We start from the raw sequence: 20,654 nt of genomic DNA, 5'->3' as shown, positions 1-20,654 counted from the left end.
AGAATATACACCAGCTCACCACTCTAAGCATGTATTTAATTAAGCTGAAAATGCTCATAATCTAATCCTTTTTCAAATTGCCTTCCTCCACAAGAGGGTCTGTGTTTGCACAATTAAAAAGGTTCACTTTAACCTGACCTAACTAATGTATTAGATGTAAATCCTTCCCTACTGAAATAAGTGCTGGGATGACAGCAGGACAGGAATAAGTAATAAAAGAAGGAGCTCCTTTATCATGCATAACATTGATAGCATTCATGATAATGGAATCCTGATCATCTGTATTTAGGATAGAATAGAGCTGGAAGGGACCTTGGAGGTCTTCTAGTCCAGCCCCCTGCTCAAACAAGAGGAACTGTTTTAGTTTTATAGCATGTTACCTAATTTATTCTCTAATTCAGAATGTTTTGAAGAAACTTTACATTGTGTCTCAGTTGCCAAAGGGGGGGGGGAACTAGGAAAGTTAAAAAGAGAAAGATGTTTTGCATTTATACAGACTAACAAATTTGATGTATTTGACAGGAAGTAAACTTTCAGATCTGGAACCATCTTTTTAACCCCAAGTTTACCTCCCCCCCCAGAAGTTAACATTTTATCTGCAGGATATAGGTAAATGGTGGCTTGTTTGACGTAACAGAAAGAAATGAACGCGTGACAAGCTATGTATTTGGGGGACAGAGTTTGATTTATAGTAAAATAAATCATAAAATGCCTAGATCAGTATGGCGAACCTTTTAGAGACCGAGTGCCCAAACTGCAACCCCAAACCCACTTATGTCAGGTGCCAGGTGGGCGTGGCCCTTTGGGTGGGTGTGGCCAATTGGGTGAGCGTGGCTGCAGTGGTAACAGCAGACTGGGTGGGACTAAAAAGTTCAAACAGTCAATTCCAACTTTGCGAGAACTTTTTTTTCCCCCGCGAGAAGTTGAAATTGATTGATTGATTGAACTTGGAGGCCTAAAGCGAAAAGGTTTTATAAAGCCCAGCTGAAGGCCTAGGACTGGGGCGATGGCACGCGTGCCCACAGAGAGGGCTCAGCGTGGCACCTGTGGCACCCATGCCATAGGTTCACCACCACGGGCCTAGATTAAATGCCTGTTCAACCTGATTACCCTGTATACCTAGAAACCACAGCAAGAAAGCAGCTAATACAAGTGCTGAAGAGTAAGTCTTAAGCACTTACTAAGGGAGATGCTTTAACATCAAGAACATGCTTTTGTTTATGGCTTGATGAAACATAGCCCAGCTCAATTTTCTCATGCTTGGACTACACTGAGCATAATGTTCACAATACAAAGAAATGTCTGGGCATGTCTGCGTGTTTGGCAACCTTTTTTCACTTAAAACTGTTCAGCAGGTACCCCGTGATTGCCACTTGCAACCTTCCCCACTGGCTTCCTCAAAAAGTCAATGGGGAAACCTGCATGGAATGTTGCAAGGTGCTACCGCCTACTGTGAGGACCTCCCTCTTGTTTCTGGGCACTGGCTGAAAAATCCACACTGAAATCAAAGAAGGCTTTTCAACCACGAAAGATTTAAACCCCCAGAGTGAAGAGGCAGCTTGGTAAGGAGCACTGAGTGCCCCATGGTGGTGGTGAAGGAAGCCCTGGAGGCCCAGTGGAGGCTGGTTGTGTGTCTCCCTGGTTGGGGACTGAAAATCTTCACTGATTTTATCAGAGAGGATTTTCAGCTCCTAAGTGGAGCAACAGCGCAGTAAGGTACATGGATGTCTCAGAGGGATGGGGGAAGCTCAGCACAGGACCTGCTCAGTGCCTACAAATTCTGCTTGCATTTCAGAGAAGCTTCAACTACTGAGTGAAGAAACACTCATGCACAGCTTGCACCAGATCTCCCAGGTTCTCCCCCACCCCGTGCTCCTTACCTGGGATTCCATCCACTTAACGACTCACAAGATTGCTTAATGACAGCAACCAGCAGTGCCTAAATTGCACTTGTTAAATAAAACAGTCACATGATGTCATACCTAATGACTGCTTTGCTCAATGACTGTGATTATGGTCCCAATTGTGATCATTAAGAAAGGACTGCCCCATCTGTCCGTCCATCCATCCATCCACAAAAGACACATATACACTTCTCGTACACAGTTCAGTTACTGCAGATATCTTCAGGCCTTCCTCAAAAATCTAAAAAGGCGAGATGAAGACACAAACTCTGTGCCGTCTCCCTCCAATCTTGATGTTTCCTAGCATCTGAAGATTTCATTTTACATGAGAATTCTGAGCAACAGGGTCCCCTGTTGTGGGACTATTGCACTACATTCAGGCAAATGCAGTCAAACTTTATCTGAGAATTGGAGGCCAGTTCCTCAGCAATTCTATACTTACACTAACAAATGCCTGAAGACATTTACTGGAACTCCCAAGAATAGCTTCATGGAAAACAATAGCCCTCTTCCTGTATTATTCAATGTATAGGGGAGCCAAGGGATTAAATTACAAGGGGGGACACACCTTTGGCTTTGCCCCAACATACTTCCATTTCCTTGCTTTTATTCTTAGCTTCTATGTGTTGAAGGAATTTGGAGAGACATCTTTCTGTATTAGTAGGCAATCTTTCAATTGTACTGTCTGTTAAACTGGCATGTGGGTTAATGTATCCATTGTGTATAAAGTGGGAATGCAAGAATCTTCTGCTCCTATGAAATTGTTTTAAAAGGGAGACAGGAACTTCAAAAAAAAATAACAGATCTGTACAATAATACTGCAGCAGCACTACAATGTTATCACAGAAAATTGAGATGGGGAGCTTACAGTATTTTTTTTAAATACCCAATTCATATTTCAGTAGCAAGGTAAAACTATTACTCTGAATAAAGCATTTACTCTACTTTACTCTTAAACTACATTAGCTCCATAGCATTAACTTGCTTTATGGGTTCAGCTGATCATGACCTATAAAATGTTAAGCAGAACTGCTTTAAATATCCGCTAACACTATGCATGGGACTGAGAGCACAAAGCAGTGTTTTATGAAGCGGGGAAAAACTGTCCCCTTATGAAAAACTAGCACATACTCTTATGTCACTGATATAAACAGGGTACACATGTTAAATAATGTATAACACTGGCAATGTTTTTCTAAGCAACAGGAAGGCAGACTGAGTTTATTTTACTTCCTGTTATTTTCCAATAGAAATGCACGTACACAAAGACAAAGATGTTCAAATATGAAATTCATATGCAGGAAAGCTGAGAATCCCCTTTTGTTTTCTGTTAATGAACAAATTCCGTGTGTTTAGGGGAAGCTTACAAGCCTGGAATTACTTTTTGAGTAGCCTTGGCCAACATCTTTGGCAATTATGATTTCATTAATTGAAAACAGAACCACAGAAACATGCTATTGTTCTTACATTGGACCCTTACAACTTTGCATTTCAGCAATTTTTGTAGTGCAAAATGTAGTCAGAAGTAACTAATTCAGGGCCAGATGGGTTGCAAGAATGTAAAGTTTGTATTTTAAAGATACTTTTTTCCCAAAATTTACTGCAAAGACTCAATAGAATTGAAAAGACCAGGATAGGATATTCTAAACAATGAAAACTTTTACTGCTTCTTTTAATTATTAGAAGATATTGGCATACACAGTATTTATACAGCATTACCTATCCACCTAGCGACCTGTGTTTGTGGGAGAAAAAAAGAGGGTCAGTAGGGTGATAACACAAACATATTTTTTTTCTATATGCATCACACCTTAACAGGCACACTCAAGAGACAACATAAGCAGCAACGTTGAATATAGGCCAGCCCTGAATTAAAGCAATTTTATAGATGTTCTTAGGAAGCATTTTATTTTTACTATTTTTTAAAATGTAGCTTAAAGTTGAACACAAAAATTTAGCCAGTAAAAGTACTGCTTTTATGATGTTCATTCACCTAATATCTCATCTTCATTTATTTCTTTAATGTACCACTACTATTTATTATATGTTTTCCTACAGAATTCCTACGTACAGACAGCTTTAACGTTTTCACGTAGGTACATTACTCTAAACTGCACACAACTATCATATACTATATAAAATAGGTAAAGGCAAAGGTTCCCCCGCACATGCGTGCTAGTCGTTTCCGACTCTAGGGGCCGGTGCTCATCTTTGTTTCAAAGCCGAAGAGCCAGCGCTTGTCCGAGGACGTCTCCGTGGTCATGTGGCCGGCATGACTAGACACCAAAGGCGCACGGAACGCTGTTACCTTCCCACCGTAGTGGTCCCTATTTTTCTACTTGCATTTTTTTTAACGTGCTTTCAAACTGCTAGGTTGGCAGAAGCTGGGACGAGTAACAGGCGCTCACTCTGTTACGCGGCACTCGGGATTCGACCCGCCAAACTGCCAACCTTCTGATTGACAAGCTCAGCATCCTAACTCACTAAGCCACCGCGTTCCTTACTATATAAAATACTGCAATGGAAACTTCAGAGTAATTTGACCTCACGGTTATTTGCCTAACTCTGCTTCATGATATCCAGTGCAGTTAATTATACATTTTCGATGTTAATAATCTGTCAGTTTCAAGCATAAATTGCCTTTGATTAATATTTAAATTGTGTTTGAATAAAAATAATTGTGGTTATATTTCCTATTCAGCAGCTATTATGGCTTACTAGAGGTCTCTTTAGGAAAGACAGCAAGCTAAATGGCTCAGCTGTCCTTACTACAGGAAGCTTAAAATCACTTTTCATCACTGTACCAATCAGGACTGCAATATAATTAGCTACCCTATGATTGGAATGTGTGTGTGAAGTGTTTATGCACTACTAGGCAAAAATTAATGCATGCTAGTACTGCCTTATTATTTTGTATAATAAATGTAAAAAACATAAATCATGAATCTGAACTCCAGTAGAACCATTAGGGAAAGGAGGTTGTGTTTTGATAAGCTGAAATGAACCAGCAAGATGACAGTAGTGATAGCGGTAGATTTTTTTTAAAAAAATTTAAGGGTTCATTCTAAAATGTATTGAGTACAAAATGACTAGTCTCAGTTCCAAAATTCAGCAGCTGGGTTGAATAGAAAGATGAAGGGAAGAGAGGAATTAGATTTGCTATAGTCCCTCAGGAGTCTTGAGGTTTGGCCCAAAATCCAATTTGCAATTTAAAGCTCTTATTTTCAAAGTATTTTTAAATTAATATACTGCTAATTCATACAACTGTTAGATCTGTCCATTGTTTTCTGTTCAGCCGGTGTTTGGTCATTTGAAGGCTCTAGCATAAACAGAAACTGTTTTACCATACCACAGCTGAACGTGATACAATTGAGGAGAAAATATTATAGCCCATCAGTGAACTTATCGTTTATCTATGTTGAAATACTTATAAAAGAATGAATTACTTTCCTATGATAAAGCAAGTTGTAACTCTTGAGCTAAGACTTAACACAAAATTCTGTTTATACAATAATTCCCCTTCACTGAAACATAATTTTCCATTACCAATATAAATAATTCTCACTGTTCACATAAAAAGCCAATTATTTGGACTAACAATTATTAGAACCTATTGAATCTAAGTGACATATTGAGCCTTGGTGGAGCAGTGGGCTAATGCCTCCTTAAGTAACACCAGCTGCCTGCAATTAGTGCAGGTTCGCATCCCACCAGGCTCAAGGTTGACTCAGCCTTCCATCCTTCCGAGGTAGGTAAAATGAGGACCCAGATTGCTGGGGGCAATTAAGCTGACTTTGTAATAATGCCGCTTGGGGTGTGTGTGTGAAAGCCCTAATAAGCAGGCATATACATAGAATGAAGGCTACTGCTAAGCTTGTAAGCCGCCCTGAGTCTTCGGAGAAGGGCGGGATATAAATGGAATTAAAATAAATAAAAAATAAAAATATTGTGTGTGGAAAGATATAAGACTCAGAAGCTAACTTATTGGATGGAAATGCATTGCAGTAGGGGATGATAAGGGAAACATTAGTCCAGGGCTTTGAAGATCCCGGTTCAGATCCTGAGTTGCATGAAATATATTGGGTGGCTCTGAGTCCATTGCCATTTTCCAACCTAACCAATCTCACCGAGTTGTTCAGACAATAAAAAGACTGGGACAAATCACGTAAGCTGGTTTGAGTTCCCGGAGGAAACAAATGGACCATATAAATTTAATAAAAAACATTATATGTCCTTCAAAAGATCCATGTCTCTGACTTCATAGTAGCCACTGATCTTCTTCCAAGAGTGCTTGGAGTATCAAAAAATTCAAACACAATTGTCACTATTTAGTGATAACACTGAAGAAAAAGTAGGTAAGAAAAGTACTGAAACTCTCAAATTCTATGTAGGTACTAATTATTATTAAAATATGATTCTGTTATACGTGACTACATGGTCAAATATAAACCACCATCAGTCCTTTCTCCTGAAGAGTTCATATGCAACCAGGATTAAAAACTAACCATAAATAGAAAACACTTTGCAAACATCACATCAAACTACAAACATACTGTCTGAAATGACCATGGAGAAAGAACGTCTGTGTTTCTGCATCCGCTTTGATGTAACCTGAAGCCAGTTCTACATAAAAGAATGCTTAAGAGAATGCGTCTGGCTCCGATAATCATGTACAGTAGAGGTTTGTCAAGTATCTCTCAGATTCTGATAGAGAAAACCAGTGACCAATCAAAAGAAAATAAGGGTCTGATATTTGAGATCAGTAATTCACAATGACATCTTTCATGTTCATCCATCCAGAAACACGCTAGTTCAAATTAGTATCTTATATGTGACAATCAATACAATCATTTTTGGAGCAGGAAAAGGACAAAAAAGTTATCAAAAACACAGAGGAAAAAGAGAGAGGAAAAAATTCAGATTGTTGATGACTATATAAGACACATTTCCTAGAGAAATATTTTTTTAAAAAATAACAGCTATTTTGATCCACAACAGAAGCAGCTGCCATTTTGAAAACTCCTGATTCAGTCGAATCCTAATCACCTGATTACTTTACAAGATACTGAAGAGAAGGATTATAAATCCATGAAAAAGTGCAATTTGTAACAGTCTTATGTTTTTCAGTATACTTTACTGAATCAGTTTTTCTGCACTGTCACAAAGTAATATAGCCAAAATGCTGCAATATGGTTCCAAGGAGGATGTCAAGTTATGTGTTAATTTGTATGGCCGGCCAGAGTTGAGTTTTAAGATGGGAAGTCATACAAATCTTTTAAATAATTAACCGAGTACTGATGAGATTAATCAGGTGAGATGGGTGATTTCCTGATTCGAACTTCCAATCCTATGATCATCGATGAAGGACTTTCCTTTTATTCTTTATCTTTAGAAAGAAGAAGAGCAGCCTTGTTTTCACTTGAAAGGAAGCTCATCAGATAAACCTGCACTTAAAAAAAAAAAAAGGTCGACAAGGAAGGAAATACAGGTAAAGGACACTCTGGGTCAGAAAAGTAATTTAGTTTTTTTTGGGGGGGGGATTTCTACCCATGTGTCAATCATGTTGAAAAAAGCCATTAAAAACATTTGGCATAAGATATTTGTTTCCTAGAGGACATCTTCAGTAAGAGAGAGAGAGAAAAAAAAATAGAGAGAAATATATATATGGAGAGAAATTGAGAGAAAGAAAGAGGAAAAAAGGGAAGAAATCTTCAATGAAGTTCTAAGAATTTGAAATACACAGGCTGCTAACCTAGAAATAGAAAGGTCAGAGTGCAAACAGCTCCTGTATTGAGCTTTGACAGGCACAGCTGTGTTCTAAGAAGAATGAATGACTGACATAATGAAAGGAAGAGGATGCCCTGCAGTTTCAAAATGTAACGTAGTATCCAGTGGTTAATACTAGCATAAAACACTTAATAAACTAGGTTTGGTATCCTTATCTATGGAACATACTTTCATGCTGATATTTCACTTGTCAAAGCACACCCTTTTGTGATCATGGTCATTTCTCTACTAGCAACTTGTAAGTTCTAGAATCACTGATCTATTGCTGTGACAAAATAATACAGTAATAATGAGGTACATCATTACTTCAAGGATGCCTGGGTGATGCTATGAAAATACTAATGGGCAAATAGCCTACCTATCCCTTTTAAGCCGTTGTAGGATGATGAAACTGAAAGGATAATAGCAAATAAATTGTAACTGAAATAGTGATAGTAAACAATAATAGATTTACAACCTTGCTTTCAAGTAACAATTATAACACTTAAAAGAAAGTTTGACCATCTGTCTTGTTAGAGGAAAACTGAAACACTGGAGCACAGTTCCCTTTAAAAAATGAGAGAAAGGGGGAAGGAAAAAGAAGCCTGAATGAATTACAGTCTGTACTGATCTTAAAGTAAATTGGAGACAAAATCATTGGACCTAATTACGAATTGTGAATCTTAACATAATTAAGATGGAGGTGCTCTGACTCTCTTTCCGTGGGATCATTTGTCTTTTGCAACGATTCAGATTTGTCTTCACTTTCCCAGGTTCTGTTACACATTTCATTGCAGACCATAACTTCCCTCTTATCCTATCCCCCAGTAAATCCTCTTGCACAGGTCACAATTGTGAGGTTAAAAGAAAGCACACCTACCCGTTTTTGTTTTTGTTTTGCTTTAAGGAAATAGAGGCATTTTAAATTTACTTGTAAATCTTTTAAAAAAGCTAAAAACCTTAGCACTTTTCTTATGCTGATTTAGATATTGGTTTGATAAATCATTTCTCACTTTAATGAAGCAACTAGAAAAGAGATTCCTGAGATTTAATTCTAATGAAAATTAAACTTGTCAAAGAACTCCTAAGAAATTACCAGAAAAATCTGGATCTTGGCATGCATCATTTATTCATTCAATGATTTTTCCAATCTTTGAAATGAGACTGCAATTTCCCACGCATTTGTCTAACAAAATTTGTTTTATGAGTAATTTAGACAAAATGAAATAATAATGAAATTTCAAATTCTATATTTAATGATTTTCACAACTCACCTGCGATCCAACTATAATCTAAAGAAATATATTAAAGCAAAATATTATTTTTTCAAACATGCGAGGGTACTTTCATTGTAGCACTAAAGAATGCGAACACTTTATGGTCGATTTCAATGAATGTTAGTAAGCATTCCCAAACTGAAATCAAAATGAGAGTAGATAGGGAAGGAAAACAAGTGGAATATTCTGGTGATCTGCCTAATGCAGGGGTGTCAAACTGCCGTCCTGCGGGCCGGACGCATCATCTGGAAGCCGTGCCCACCCCATTGCCGGCAATAGTGAAAAGGCTCCGATACGTTGCGCAACGTCACGAGTTTGACATGTCTGGCCTAATGCCTCCTATGTCATGTCAAGCACTGTTTGTATTAGCAGAAAAAGTACTAGCAGATTTAAAATGGATTTTCCCAATGGGACCCTCTAGACTGGAGTTGCAGAACAATACAGTTCTTACCTCATACAGGTGGCAGCATTGTAGCAAACCTGATGGGGATAGTAAACCCTGGATATCAGTAGCAAAAGGCAGGAAAAGAAGGCAGAAGAACGCGGAAAAAGGTCAGCTTCCATTGCATCTCATACATAAGTGGCATGGCAGAAACCACACTCAAGCTCTTCCTCCTGCCACTAAGCAAAGCCCGCCCCTTGGCCACCACCAGTTCAAGGAAAGAACCATACTGTTCATATTTTTTTACATTTGTTGGACTTGCAAACAAAATGGACTTACAAACAGCCTTTTGGAAGATAACTCTTCATAAGTAGGGGACCAGTCTTATACTCCTTTATGTATCTATCCAGAAGTGAGTTGTGCTGAGTCTTATGGATTCTACTAAGTATAGGGCTTTGGGTAGAAAAATCTGAGTAGATCTTTTAACATCTCAGAAACTAAAAATCATATTCTTCCTTCCTTCCTTCTTTCTTTCCTTGAACTTATGAAAAAACAAAAAACAAAAAACAAGTCAACCGTGGTATTAGTTTTATTTCATGAGTGGCCTTTTCCTCCCGAAAAGGGGAAAAAGTATATTGGAGTTTCGTAAGATATTTATTATCTGTAATTTAACCTTTATCGGTGTATTCTTTTTTATTAACATATTTTAATCAGCACTGCTTTTACCTTTGTGTCATAATTTTGTAGGCATCAGGGAGGAAACATTCAGTGTTCTCCATCTGGAAAGGGTCAGCATCACAGATCTTGTCATCTGTCCGTCCATAATTAGCACTCTCTATCATAATGACATCACTTCCTGGACACCGAAGATCAATGGAGTAGCCCTCACAGGACAGTTCTCTCCTTACCAAACCAAATGGTAGCGCTGCTCGACTAAAACCTAAAACAACAACAACAAACATATTGTATTATTAAATTATCTCCTTCCAAATAAGTTAAGAGAGATAACTCTAAAATACACTTTGGTGAACATGAGGGCATTTTTAGACTTTTACCATTCCAAAAAATGTGTACCATCCATAGCCCACCCTGGATTTTCTATGTAGATGGATGGGAGTATTCATATAATAGAGCAGCTTGTTCGCATCCTTCTTGAGTCAGGGGTTAAATGTGGCCATTATTCTGAATGCATCATTTTATAAATAAACACATGGTTGAAATTTGTTCTTTAAAAAATAAATTATGAACTTCAAGAGATTACAGGAAACATCCAACAGATATTCAGGGTTCAAACAAGTCAAACTCTGGAAGAACAATGAATGGAATTTTTACTCTAAGTGAGCAGTGGCGGCTGAGTGGCTGGGTCATATTTTGGCCACCAGGTTTACAACCATACTTTCAGCCAGGACCTTTGCTTAACGAGCCCTAGTTTGTGTTCTAACTAATTTAATTATTTTTAACAGATGTTTATGATTGGCTTTCTTCATCCTGGGTCAGCCCCTTCAGCCCCTGCGTTCACTTCACTTTAAACTCAAGCACTATGTCACAAGTATTATTTATATTCAATGCTTTCTCCCAGTCTACTGCTGAACTCAGAACAGCCTGAGAAGTTTACACAGCAAGGTTATATGTTCCCTGCCTCAAAATAACAGGAAAATAGGGCAGTTGCTTGTTGAAAACAACCAAAACCAATACAATGTTACAGTTATTAAACTTGATAATTTAAAACCAACTTGTTCCTCAAATTTTCAGTTTCTTTTGTTCATTTTGTTCCTTTCATCTCAGATCTCGTACATAGGTGTGTGGGATCTGTAATGGGCAGTAGCTTTCTGCTGAATGAGTTTTTTATGTTTTTTGAACTACATATTAATGTAACTTGTTTTCCTTTTTGTACAAACTATGATTTTATTCTCAAATAAATCTAATTATAAAAGGGTTCAGTGGCAAATTTTCAACCTAGAGCTCTAACAATAGCCAGAGAGTTGAAAACCTGGTTTGTAAAAACCATTTTTAATACTGATTATCCAAACACATTATTTTGGTCCTGATTTATTTATCATAAATTATCCTCTGTGGCCTGTAGTGACTGGAAGTAGCATGTATTCTAGCATGCATACTTAACCACTCAAAGTGGTTTTTAAACCATGGCAAGAAGCCACGTGCAAGATTTTCAGTGGATGCATCTGTCACCCAACCATTTCACATTAAATGTGATAACGTGAGCAGACAAATTGGGATTTCCATCTTTATCTGATGCTGTAAGTGTATAATCAACAGGGGAAAAAAACTACCTTGTGTTGAGCATTTCACACTTCTGCAAAGCCAGAATATTTGTCACAAGGTATGAAACTATTTGAACCAAGTCCAATTCTGTGAGAGCAGAATTCAAGGGCTATGTTGAGCCAGAAAGTGAAGCTTCTTGTGAAGGCTGCATTCTGCAACCTGTTTTTTGTTTTTGTTTTTTTTTAAAAAAATAAGGATGGCATTGGGACATGTAACAAAATACAAAAGACATTCCAAGCATGTACAAAACAGTAGTTGCACTTAAAATCAAGGCTTTTTTATTTCCACAACAGGAGATTCAACTTTGAGTCAATATTAAACTCAGCACTTTTCTTCTTATTGTATTTACCCTCTGACAGCTGCAAGTTGCTGCCAGCTACTCTGCCAGCCTCGAATACCATTTTTTTTATACACACAACTGAGTTAGCAACAGCTCTGTGCCTGACTGATAGCCTGTGCTAACTGGGAAATGCAACTGACACAGATGGAAAACAGTTATGAAAAACAGGTGGGAGTATAAAACAAGCCCCATAGCCTGGGGTTTATGAAGAAGAAGAAACTTCACCACTGCACTTAATTTCATCTTATTTCTCTTCATTGTTTGGAGGAGAGGTCTAGAAGGTTTAAGACAGGGGTCTTCAAACTTGGCCCTTTTATGACTTGTGGACTTCAACTCCCAGAAATCCTCAGCCAGGCTGGCTGAGGAATTCTGGGAGTTGAAGTCCACAAGTCATAAAAGGGCCAAGTTTGAAGACCCCTGGTTTAGGAGGTATGATGATTATGACATAGAAATTTACCTCAGAGGAATGTGTGTGTGAGAGAGTGACTGTCTGTATATGTGTGTATTGACTCCTGGAGACTGTCTGAACAAGTCCCTGAAGACTTGTTTAGCAAGGTTTTGTGGAAGTGGTTTGCCACTGCTTCCTTCCTACATCTGAGAGAGAGTGACTGGCATGACTCATGGCTTCTAGTCTGATTCCTTGGCCACTTCACCAAACTGGTGCTCACCTCAGTAATTAGGATATACTTATTTTGCCTCTATCAAGTCATCTGAAAAATAATAATATCTGAAACAAAGGACAACTGCCATTTTTTCCCCAATCTGTTAGCTTTCATATAGGTTGCATGGGCTGGCACGGAATGACTAAATTGTAAACTCACACATCTACAGGGCATTAAGAAACAGACACCACAGGAATTCAAGAAATGCTACTTTATTGCTGTGTAGAGTAAGAGAATTTTGAAATCCAGCCCCAAACCTTCACTGTCCTTTTTAAGGACAATACACTCAAGATGAGATAATTCTCGTTCTCACACTTTCTACTTCCTCAGATTCAGTAACTGTTTTTCCTCTCCCACCACTTTCTCAAGGCTGGAACTAACTTCCTGAATCATGAGAGAAGAATAAAGTCTATCTTCTTCCTTGCCTAATATTAACTATTTCCACGATAGCTCTCTTTACAAGCTTTTCCATAAAAAGTAAAATAGGAACAATTCCAAATATTATAGTCCAAATTTCCTTATAGGAAATGTAAGAAATATAACCTCTAATAGAAAGCTTTGGGTGCTTTGTCCGGATTTTTTTTTCTTCAGTTCAACCATGTATTTATTGTGGAAAAAAACAGAACTATTACAGTATTTCAATTGAGGTTGCCAGGACTATAGAATTCAAAACCAGACAAAGTATCAGCAAATCCATGGCAACATGCTTTAATATTAAGAGACACCATCACTTGAATGGTGAAATACTTCTAGGAAAGTAGTTCAGCTGTATCCCTAAACCATGGGAATAAACGAACGCCAAGAAAATATGCATTAATAATTAAAAACAGAAGGAATATTCTTGAATTTGGTGGCTCAGAAGGACAGATTTATGGGGCAGAGAAAAACATTATACACTGCTGTCATCTAGATTTCTACAGTCTTTTTTCAACAATTCAGGAGAGGGGGTGGGAATGCAGCAGCATTAGAGTTAAAAAAAAACCAGATGGGAACACAGAGAGCTTTTTTTTTTAAGAGATTATCCTTCAACTTAGGTTGCTCTATATTTTGGGTTGCTGCTAAAAATAATAGTTAGGTTAAGCCTTGGTGAATTCCCAACAGAGGTAGCACATTCCTCACTACCATCACTTTCCCCCCCTTTTTTTTTAAGAAAGAGAAACAAGCTGTGAGAAGCTGAGATCTTGCTATGAAGTCCAAGACATCATTAGTATTAAATAAGCAAAAACATATCAATCTTGTCATGATAAAAGATGAGAACTTTCCTACTTTAGGACCTGAGTGAAGGGTAGCAAATTTTTGGATGCTGACATTAATTGCAGGTAAAAGTGCAGGTTAAAAAAAACCCCCAAAAAACGGGTAGGTGTGCTTTCTTTTAACTTCTCAATTATGTGTGACCTGTGCAAGAGGATTTATTGGGGATAGGATAAGAGGGAAGTTATGGTCTGCAATAAAATGTGTAACAGAACCTGGGAAAGTGAAGAGAAATCTGAATTGTTGCAAAAGACAAATGATCCTATGGAAGGAGAGTCAGAGCATCTCCATCTTAATTATGTTAAGACTCACAATTCGTAATTAGGTCAAACTGAGTTGGGAACAGCTTTGACAATCTTTCTCAGATGCCGCTGTGTTACCCTATCAATACTATGATCTAAGAATTAAATATATCCCCATCCAGAAGGCAAGTCCTAACAAAGTGTTTTACTTTGCCATACAATTTGGGAAAACCAAGGTCTAGATCTTACTTCTCATTCCTGCATCATTGCAAAGTCTAGATTTAGGCCTGTGTGATACTTCCCAAGTCATGTTCTTAAAGCTCACTAACCTTTCTCCCCCCCCCCACACACACATCTTTCCACACATCTAGTTGTCAGAAAAGACTTTGCCTCCTAAATACCTGCAGAAGCTACCCATTACTTTCACTGAGTATGCAAAGCCCCTTTTTGCTTACTGAATGTAAAGAAGCCAGTTGAAGTAACATCAAAGAAACACAGTTTTAGAGGAACAAAGTTCTTTCCAAAACATGCTTTACCACCATCAAAGGAGTGCTTTACTTAAAGTATGGTCAAAATGAAGGCCCTCCTTTCCAGTTGTGCACCACCCCACTTCAGTTGTGAGTAGAGAACAATCAAAATATATTGCTGTCATTAATGCTGAGCTGACAAACCATCCATTCAGATTTTCTGTACTGTAATTTACAAATGAACCTGTTCTTCAGAAATGATCTTGAAGGGAGGTACATAAACCAGTTTCAATAGAACTACGAAGATAATGCATGTGAAGTATGTTTAACACTTCAAAAAGAGATTTAAAGCAGAAGTGCTATCATAATTAGAATGCACTGTAAAACAATTCAAATGTGTGTAATGATTTTAATAGGTTGCTTGGCATCTAGTTAGAAGATAAATGTATAGCTCATTCTTTAAAGGAATGAGAAGAAAAAGGAAATCCTGGCATTTTGGTGGTCAGAAATCAGCTGCATGCAATAAACAAAATTGTGAAAGGAAATTAGTTCTGGCTTGTCTAAAACAAGATGGAACATTTCTTCATTTCAATAAGCCACGTTAAACTCAATAATAGGTTTATATATCTGCTGTACTTATCTACCTACAATGCAGATATGTAAGATTACACAGATATTCATAGAAATATGTGCTTTACAGGAAAAAAACATAGTCAAGAAAAGTAGGATAATTTGTATAGTGCAATTTCCATATGTCACTTTGCACACATATTTCTCTTGCACACTTGAAACAAAAAATTCCCTCTTCCCAATTTGGAAACTGTTAAACCTGTGGTACTTTATATTTGCAACATGTAGCAATTCATTACACAGTGTCACCTATAAATTTAATCACTCTTGGCTTGGTTCTTGATTATCTTTGGGACTGCTTGCTCCTGGAAGAATCTGCTTGTCCTATGTCACTCACGAAAGGATCTTGTAATGCACCCTTTACTGCACCACACCAGCTTTAGAGAATAATTTCTGGGTTTATTCATTAAATTTTATTTTTCATTGTTTTATTTATGCAGGTCTCCCAAAGTCTTATGGTTGGGGGCAGCATTTAATTATACAAAAAAGTTAAAAAAATCACATTCAGTTATTAAGCTAAAACTACACTGTGGAAAAACTAAGAACTAAAATATTTTCTAGAAAATCTTCTATTTGGGAGGAAACAACAACATCTATGCCATTTAAATGCAAACAACAATGTCCTTGTAAGCATAAACACAGCTTCTTATTCATCTGCACTTAGATACCTTATCAAATTTGAGAAAAGGGAAACTGAATGAGGAAAAATAATGGTGAAAACACTCAACATATAAACCAGATACAGGACAAACATTGTCTTACACATTTTTCTTGTAAAATAGGGGAAATACGTATGTACTATATTTGTCCAATAAATAAACCAGTTCTCTATGCTTATATTAGAAATTCGTACTTGGTTTTGCTGAAAATCTTTATGAAATATACCGTATGGTGTGCTTAATATAAACTTTTTTTGCCCAATCCATTTGTTTCCACTAAGGAAGGCAAAGCAGCTAAAATAAACTGGTTTTTTTCCCCTATAGACCTTAAGTCAGCTTTCACAAGCAGTTAAAAACTGTTTGCAGAGATTTAGCAAACAACATGCTTTATTTGATTCATTATCCCTAACATTTGTTTAACTGTATTTCTGCAGTGAAGATATGCCAGAGTTAACACTGTTCTACAGCAATCAAGATGTAAAAATAAGGGTATATGCCCTTGACTATTTAAACTGCAAATTGCTACCATGGGATCTTGGGGAAGAGGGGGTGGGGACTTTCATTTTTTAATTTACCGTATATACTTGAGTATAAGCCGACTCGAGTATAAGCCGAGACCCCCAATTTCACCCCCCAAAACTGGAAAAAGTTATTGACTCGAGTATAAGCCGATCCGCCGTTCTGCAAGCCTCTGCCGCCAGCAGAGGCTCGATCCGCCATTTTGCAAGCCTGAATACACAGGAATACCCTGTGTGGCCAAGGCTCGTCGGCAGGTCTCCGTTCCTCCTGCCGACCTTTGGGGAGGTTTGGGCGCCTCCCCAAACGTCCCCAAACCTCGGCAGGTCTCCGTTCCTCCTGCCGACCTTTGGGGAGGTTTGGGCGCCTCCCCAAACCTCCCCAAACCTCGGCAGGTCTCCGTTCCTGTTTGGGGAGGTTTGGGCGCCTCCCCAAACCTCCCCAAACCTCGGCAGGTCTCCGTTCCTCCGCGCAGACCTGCCGACCTTTGGGGAGGTTTGGGCGCCTCCCCAAACGTCCCCAAACCTCGGCAGGTCTCCGTTCCTGTTTGGGGAGGTTTGGGCGCCTCCCCAAACCTCCCCAAACCTCGGCAGGTCTCCGTTCCTCCGCGCAGACCTGCCGACCTTTGGGGAGGTTTGGGCGCCTCCCCAAACGTCCCCAAACCTCGGCAGGTCTCCGTTCCTCCGCGCAGACCTGCCGACCTTTGGGGAGGTTTGGGCGCCTCCCCAAACGTCCCCAAACCTCGGCAGGTCTCCGTTCCTGTTTGGGGAGGTTTGGGCGCCTCCCCAAACCTCCCCAAACCTCGGCAGGTCTCCGTTCCTCCACGCAGACCTGCCGACCTTTGGGGAGGTTTGGGCGCCTCCCCAAACGTCCCCAAACCTCGGCAGGTCTCCGTTCCTGTTTGGGGAGGTTTGGGCGCCTCCCCAAACCTCCCCAAACCTCGGCAGATCTCCGTTCCTCCGCGCAGACCTGCCGACCTTTGGGGAGGTTTGGGCGCCTCCCCAAACGTCCCCAAACCTCGGCAGGTCTCCGTTCCTGTTTGGGGAGGTTTGGGCGCCTCCCCAAACCTCCCCAAACCTCGGCAGGTCTCCGTTCCTCCGCGCAGACCTGCCGACCTTTGGGGAGGTTTGGGCGCCTCCCCAAACGTCCCCAAACCTCGGCAGGTCTCCGTTCCTGTTTGGGGAGGTTTGGGCGCCTCCCCAAACCTCCCCAAACCTCAGCAGGTCTCCGTTCCTCCGCGCAGACCTGCCGACGTTTGGGGACCTGCTGAGGTTTGGGGAGGTTTGGGGAGGCGCCCAAACCTCCCCAAACAGGAACGGAGACCTGCCGAGGTTTGGGGACGTTTGGGGAGGCGCCCAAACCTCCCCAAAGGTCGGCAGGTCTGCGCGGAGGAACGGAGACCTGCCGAGGTTTGGGGAGGTTTGGGGAGGCGCCCAAACCTCCCCAAACAGGAACGGAGACCTGCCGAGGTTTGGGGACGTTTGGGGAGGCGCCCAAACCTCCCCAAAGGTCGGCAGGTCTGCGCGGAGGAACGGAGACCTGCCGAGGTTTGGGGAGGTTTGGGGAGGCGCCCAAACCTCCCCAAACAGGAACGGAGACCTGCCGAGGTTTGGGGACGTTTGGGGAGGCGCCCAAACCTCCCCAAAGGTCGGCAGGTCTGCGCGGAGGAACGGAGACCTGCCGAGGTTTGGGGAGGCGCCCAAACCTCCCCAAACAGGAACGGAGACCTGCCGAGGTTTGGGGACGTTTGGGGAGGCGCCCAAACCTCCCCAAAGGTCGGCAGGTCTGCGCGGAGGAACGGAGACCTGCCGAGGTTTGGGGAGGTTTGGGGAGGCGCCCAAACCTCCCCAAACAGGAACGGAGACCTGCCGAGGTTTGGGGACGTTTGGGGAGGCGCCCAAACCTCCCCAAAGGTCGGCAGGTCTGCGCGGAGGAACGGAGACCTGCCGAGGTTTGGGGACGTTTGGGGAGGCGCCCAAACCTCCCCAAAGGTCGGCAGGTCTGCGCGGAGGAACGGAGACCTGCCGAGGTTTGGGGACGTTTGGGGAGGCGCCCAAACCTCCCCAAAGGTCGGCAGGTCTGCGCGGAGGAACGGAGACCTGCCGAGGTTTGGGGAGGCGCCCAAACCTCCCCAAACAGGAACGGAGACCTGCCGAGGTTTGGGGACGTTTGGGGAGGCGCCCAAACCTCCCCAAAGGTCGGCAGGTCTGCGCGGAGGAACGGAGACCTGCCGAGGTTTGGGGAGGTTTGGGGAGGCGCCCAAACCTCCCCAAACAGGAACGGAGACCTGCCGAGGTTTGGGGACGTTTGGGGAGGCGCCCAAACCTCCCCAAAGGTCGGCAGGTCTGCGCGGAGGAACGGAGACCTGCCGAGGTTTGGGGACGTTTGGGGAGGCGCCCAAACCTCCCCAAAGGTCGGCAGGTCTGCGCGGAGGAACGGAGACCTGCCGAGGTTTGGGGAGGTTTGGGGAGGCGCCCAAACCTCCCCAAACAGGAACGGAGACCTGCCGAGGTTTGGGGACGTTTGGGGAGGCGCCCAAACCTCCCCAAAGGTCGGCAGGTCTGTGCGGAGGAACGGAGACCTGCCGAGGTTTGGGGAGGTTTGGGGAGGCGCCCAAACCTCCCCAAACAGGAACGGAGACCTGCCGAGGTTTGGGGAGGTTTGGGGAGGCGCCCAAACCTCCCCAAACGTCGGCAGGTCTGCGCGGAGGAACGGAGACCTGCCGAGGTTTGGGGAGGTTTGGGGAGGCGCCCAAACCTCCCCAAACAGGAACGGAGACCTGCCGAGGTTTGGGGACGTTTGGGGAGGCGCCCAAACCTCCCCAAAGGTCGGCAGGTCTGCGCGGAGGAACGGAGACCTGCCGAGGTTTGGGGAGGCGCCCAAACCTCCCCAAACAGGAACGGAGACCTGCCGAGGTTTGGGGAGGTTTGGGGAGGCGCCCAAACCTCCCCAAACGTCGGCAGGTCTGCGCGGAGGAACGGAGACCTGCCGAGGTTTGGGGAGGTTTGGGGAGGCGCCCAAACCTCCCCAAACAGGAACGGAGACCTGCCGAGGTTTGGGGAGGTTTGGGGAGGCGCCCAAACCTCCCCAAAGGTCGGCAGGAAGAACGGAGACCTGCCGAGGTTTGGGGAGGTTTGGGGAGGCGCCCAAACCTCCCCAAACAGGAACGGAGACCTGGGGAGGTTTGGGGAGGCACCCAAACCTTCCCAAACGTCGGCAGGTCTGCGCGGAGGAACGGAGACCTGCCGAGGTTTGGGGAGGCGCCCAAACCTCCCCAAAGGTCGGCAGGAGGAACGGAGACCTGCCGAGGTTTGGGGAGGTTTGGGGAGGCGCCCAAACCTCCCCAAAGGTCGGCAGGAGGAACGGAGACCTGCCGAGGTTTGGGGAGGTTTGGGGAGGCGCCCAAACCTCCCCAAAGGTCGGCAGGAGGAACGGAGACCTGCCGAGGTTTGGGGAGGCGCCCAAACCTCCCCAAACGTCGGCAGGTCTGCGCGGAGGAACGGAGACCTGCCGAGGTTTGGGGAGGCGCCCAAACCTCCCCAAACGTCGGCAAGTCTCCGTTCCTCCGCGCCCTGCCTGCCTGCTTCTTTCCGCTGCGGAAAGAAGCAGGCAGGCAAGGCGCGGAGTTTGGGGAGGTGCGCGCGCACCTCCCCAAACCTCCCCAAACTTCGGCAGGTCTCGGACGGCGGTGGCTTGGGAGAGGTGCGGGCGATCCCGGAAGCACCAAAGCCTCGGCCGCGCACAAGTCCTGGGTAAGTTTTTTTGTTGACTGGAGTATAAGCCGAAGTGGAATTTTTCAGCCCAAAAAGTGGGCTGAAAAATTCGGCTTATACTCAAGTATATACGGTATCCCCAAACAAGCAAATAAAAGAGACTGTGACATTTCAGTTTACATTAATATTGCATACATTTATTTCCTGTACATGACTCCAAGAAGCTGTATAAAAGTTATAAAACACAGTGTTCATAAAAATACAGATATTTCTATCAAGAATAAAATGATTGTCTTTTAAAATAAAACTTGTGCTAGTTTTGTAGAATGAGAAAAGTCATTTTGCAAATATCTCATTTTTTAAAAAAAAATTAGAATTGGTTAATATCTTTTTGACAATCTTGTTACACCAAAAAATATGATGAAATAACGTGCAAAAATACATTTTAGTGCTTTTTGTTAAACAGATGCACTGTTTGATATTTTGTATTGATTATATTATGGCAGTATCTAGTATCAGTAAATCAGTAACTACTGACAAGTTTAACATAAAAAGAAGATTA

General features: G+C 42.1%; 1 protein-coding gene across 11 annotated transcripts in view; it reads right to left on the bottom strand.

The window, feature by feature from the left end:
• ADGRL2 (adhesion G protein-coupled receptor L2) overlaps nt 1-20,654 on the bottom strand; it is a 218,356-nt gene that overhangs the window by 85,944 nt on the left and 111,758 nt on the right. For all 11 annotated transcript variants that reach the window (XM_081324142.1, XM_081324140.1, XM_081324146.1 and 8 more), the window contains exon 3: nt 10,056-10,269. In XM_081324142.1, the coding sequence (XP_081180268.1) occupies nt 10,056-10,269 (214 nt within the window). The remainder of the gene's footprint in view (nt 1-10,055; nt 10,270-20,654) is intronic.

The sequence above is a fragment of the Vipera berus genome (assembly GCF_964194415.1).
Source record: "Vipera berus genome assembly, chromosome: 3".
NCBI classification, from domain to species: Eukaryota; Metazoa; Chordata; class Lepidosauria; order Squamata; family Viperidae; genus Vipera; species Vipera berus.
The sequence above is the reverse complement of the archived record's forward strand: the minus strand, read 5'-3'. Positions and strand labels throughout refer to the sequence as shown.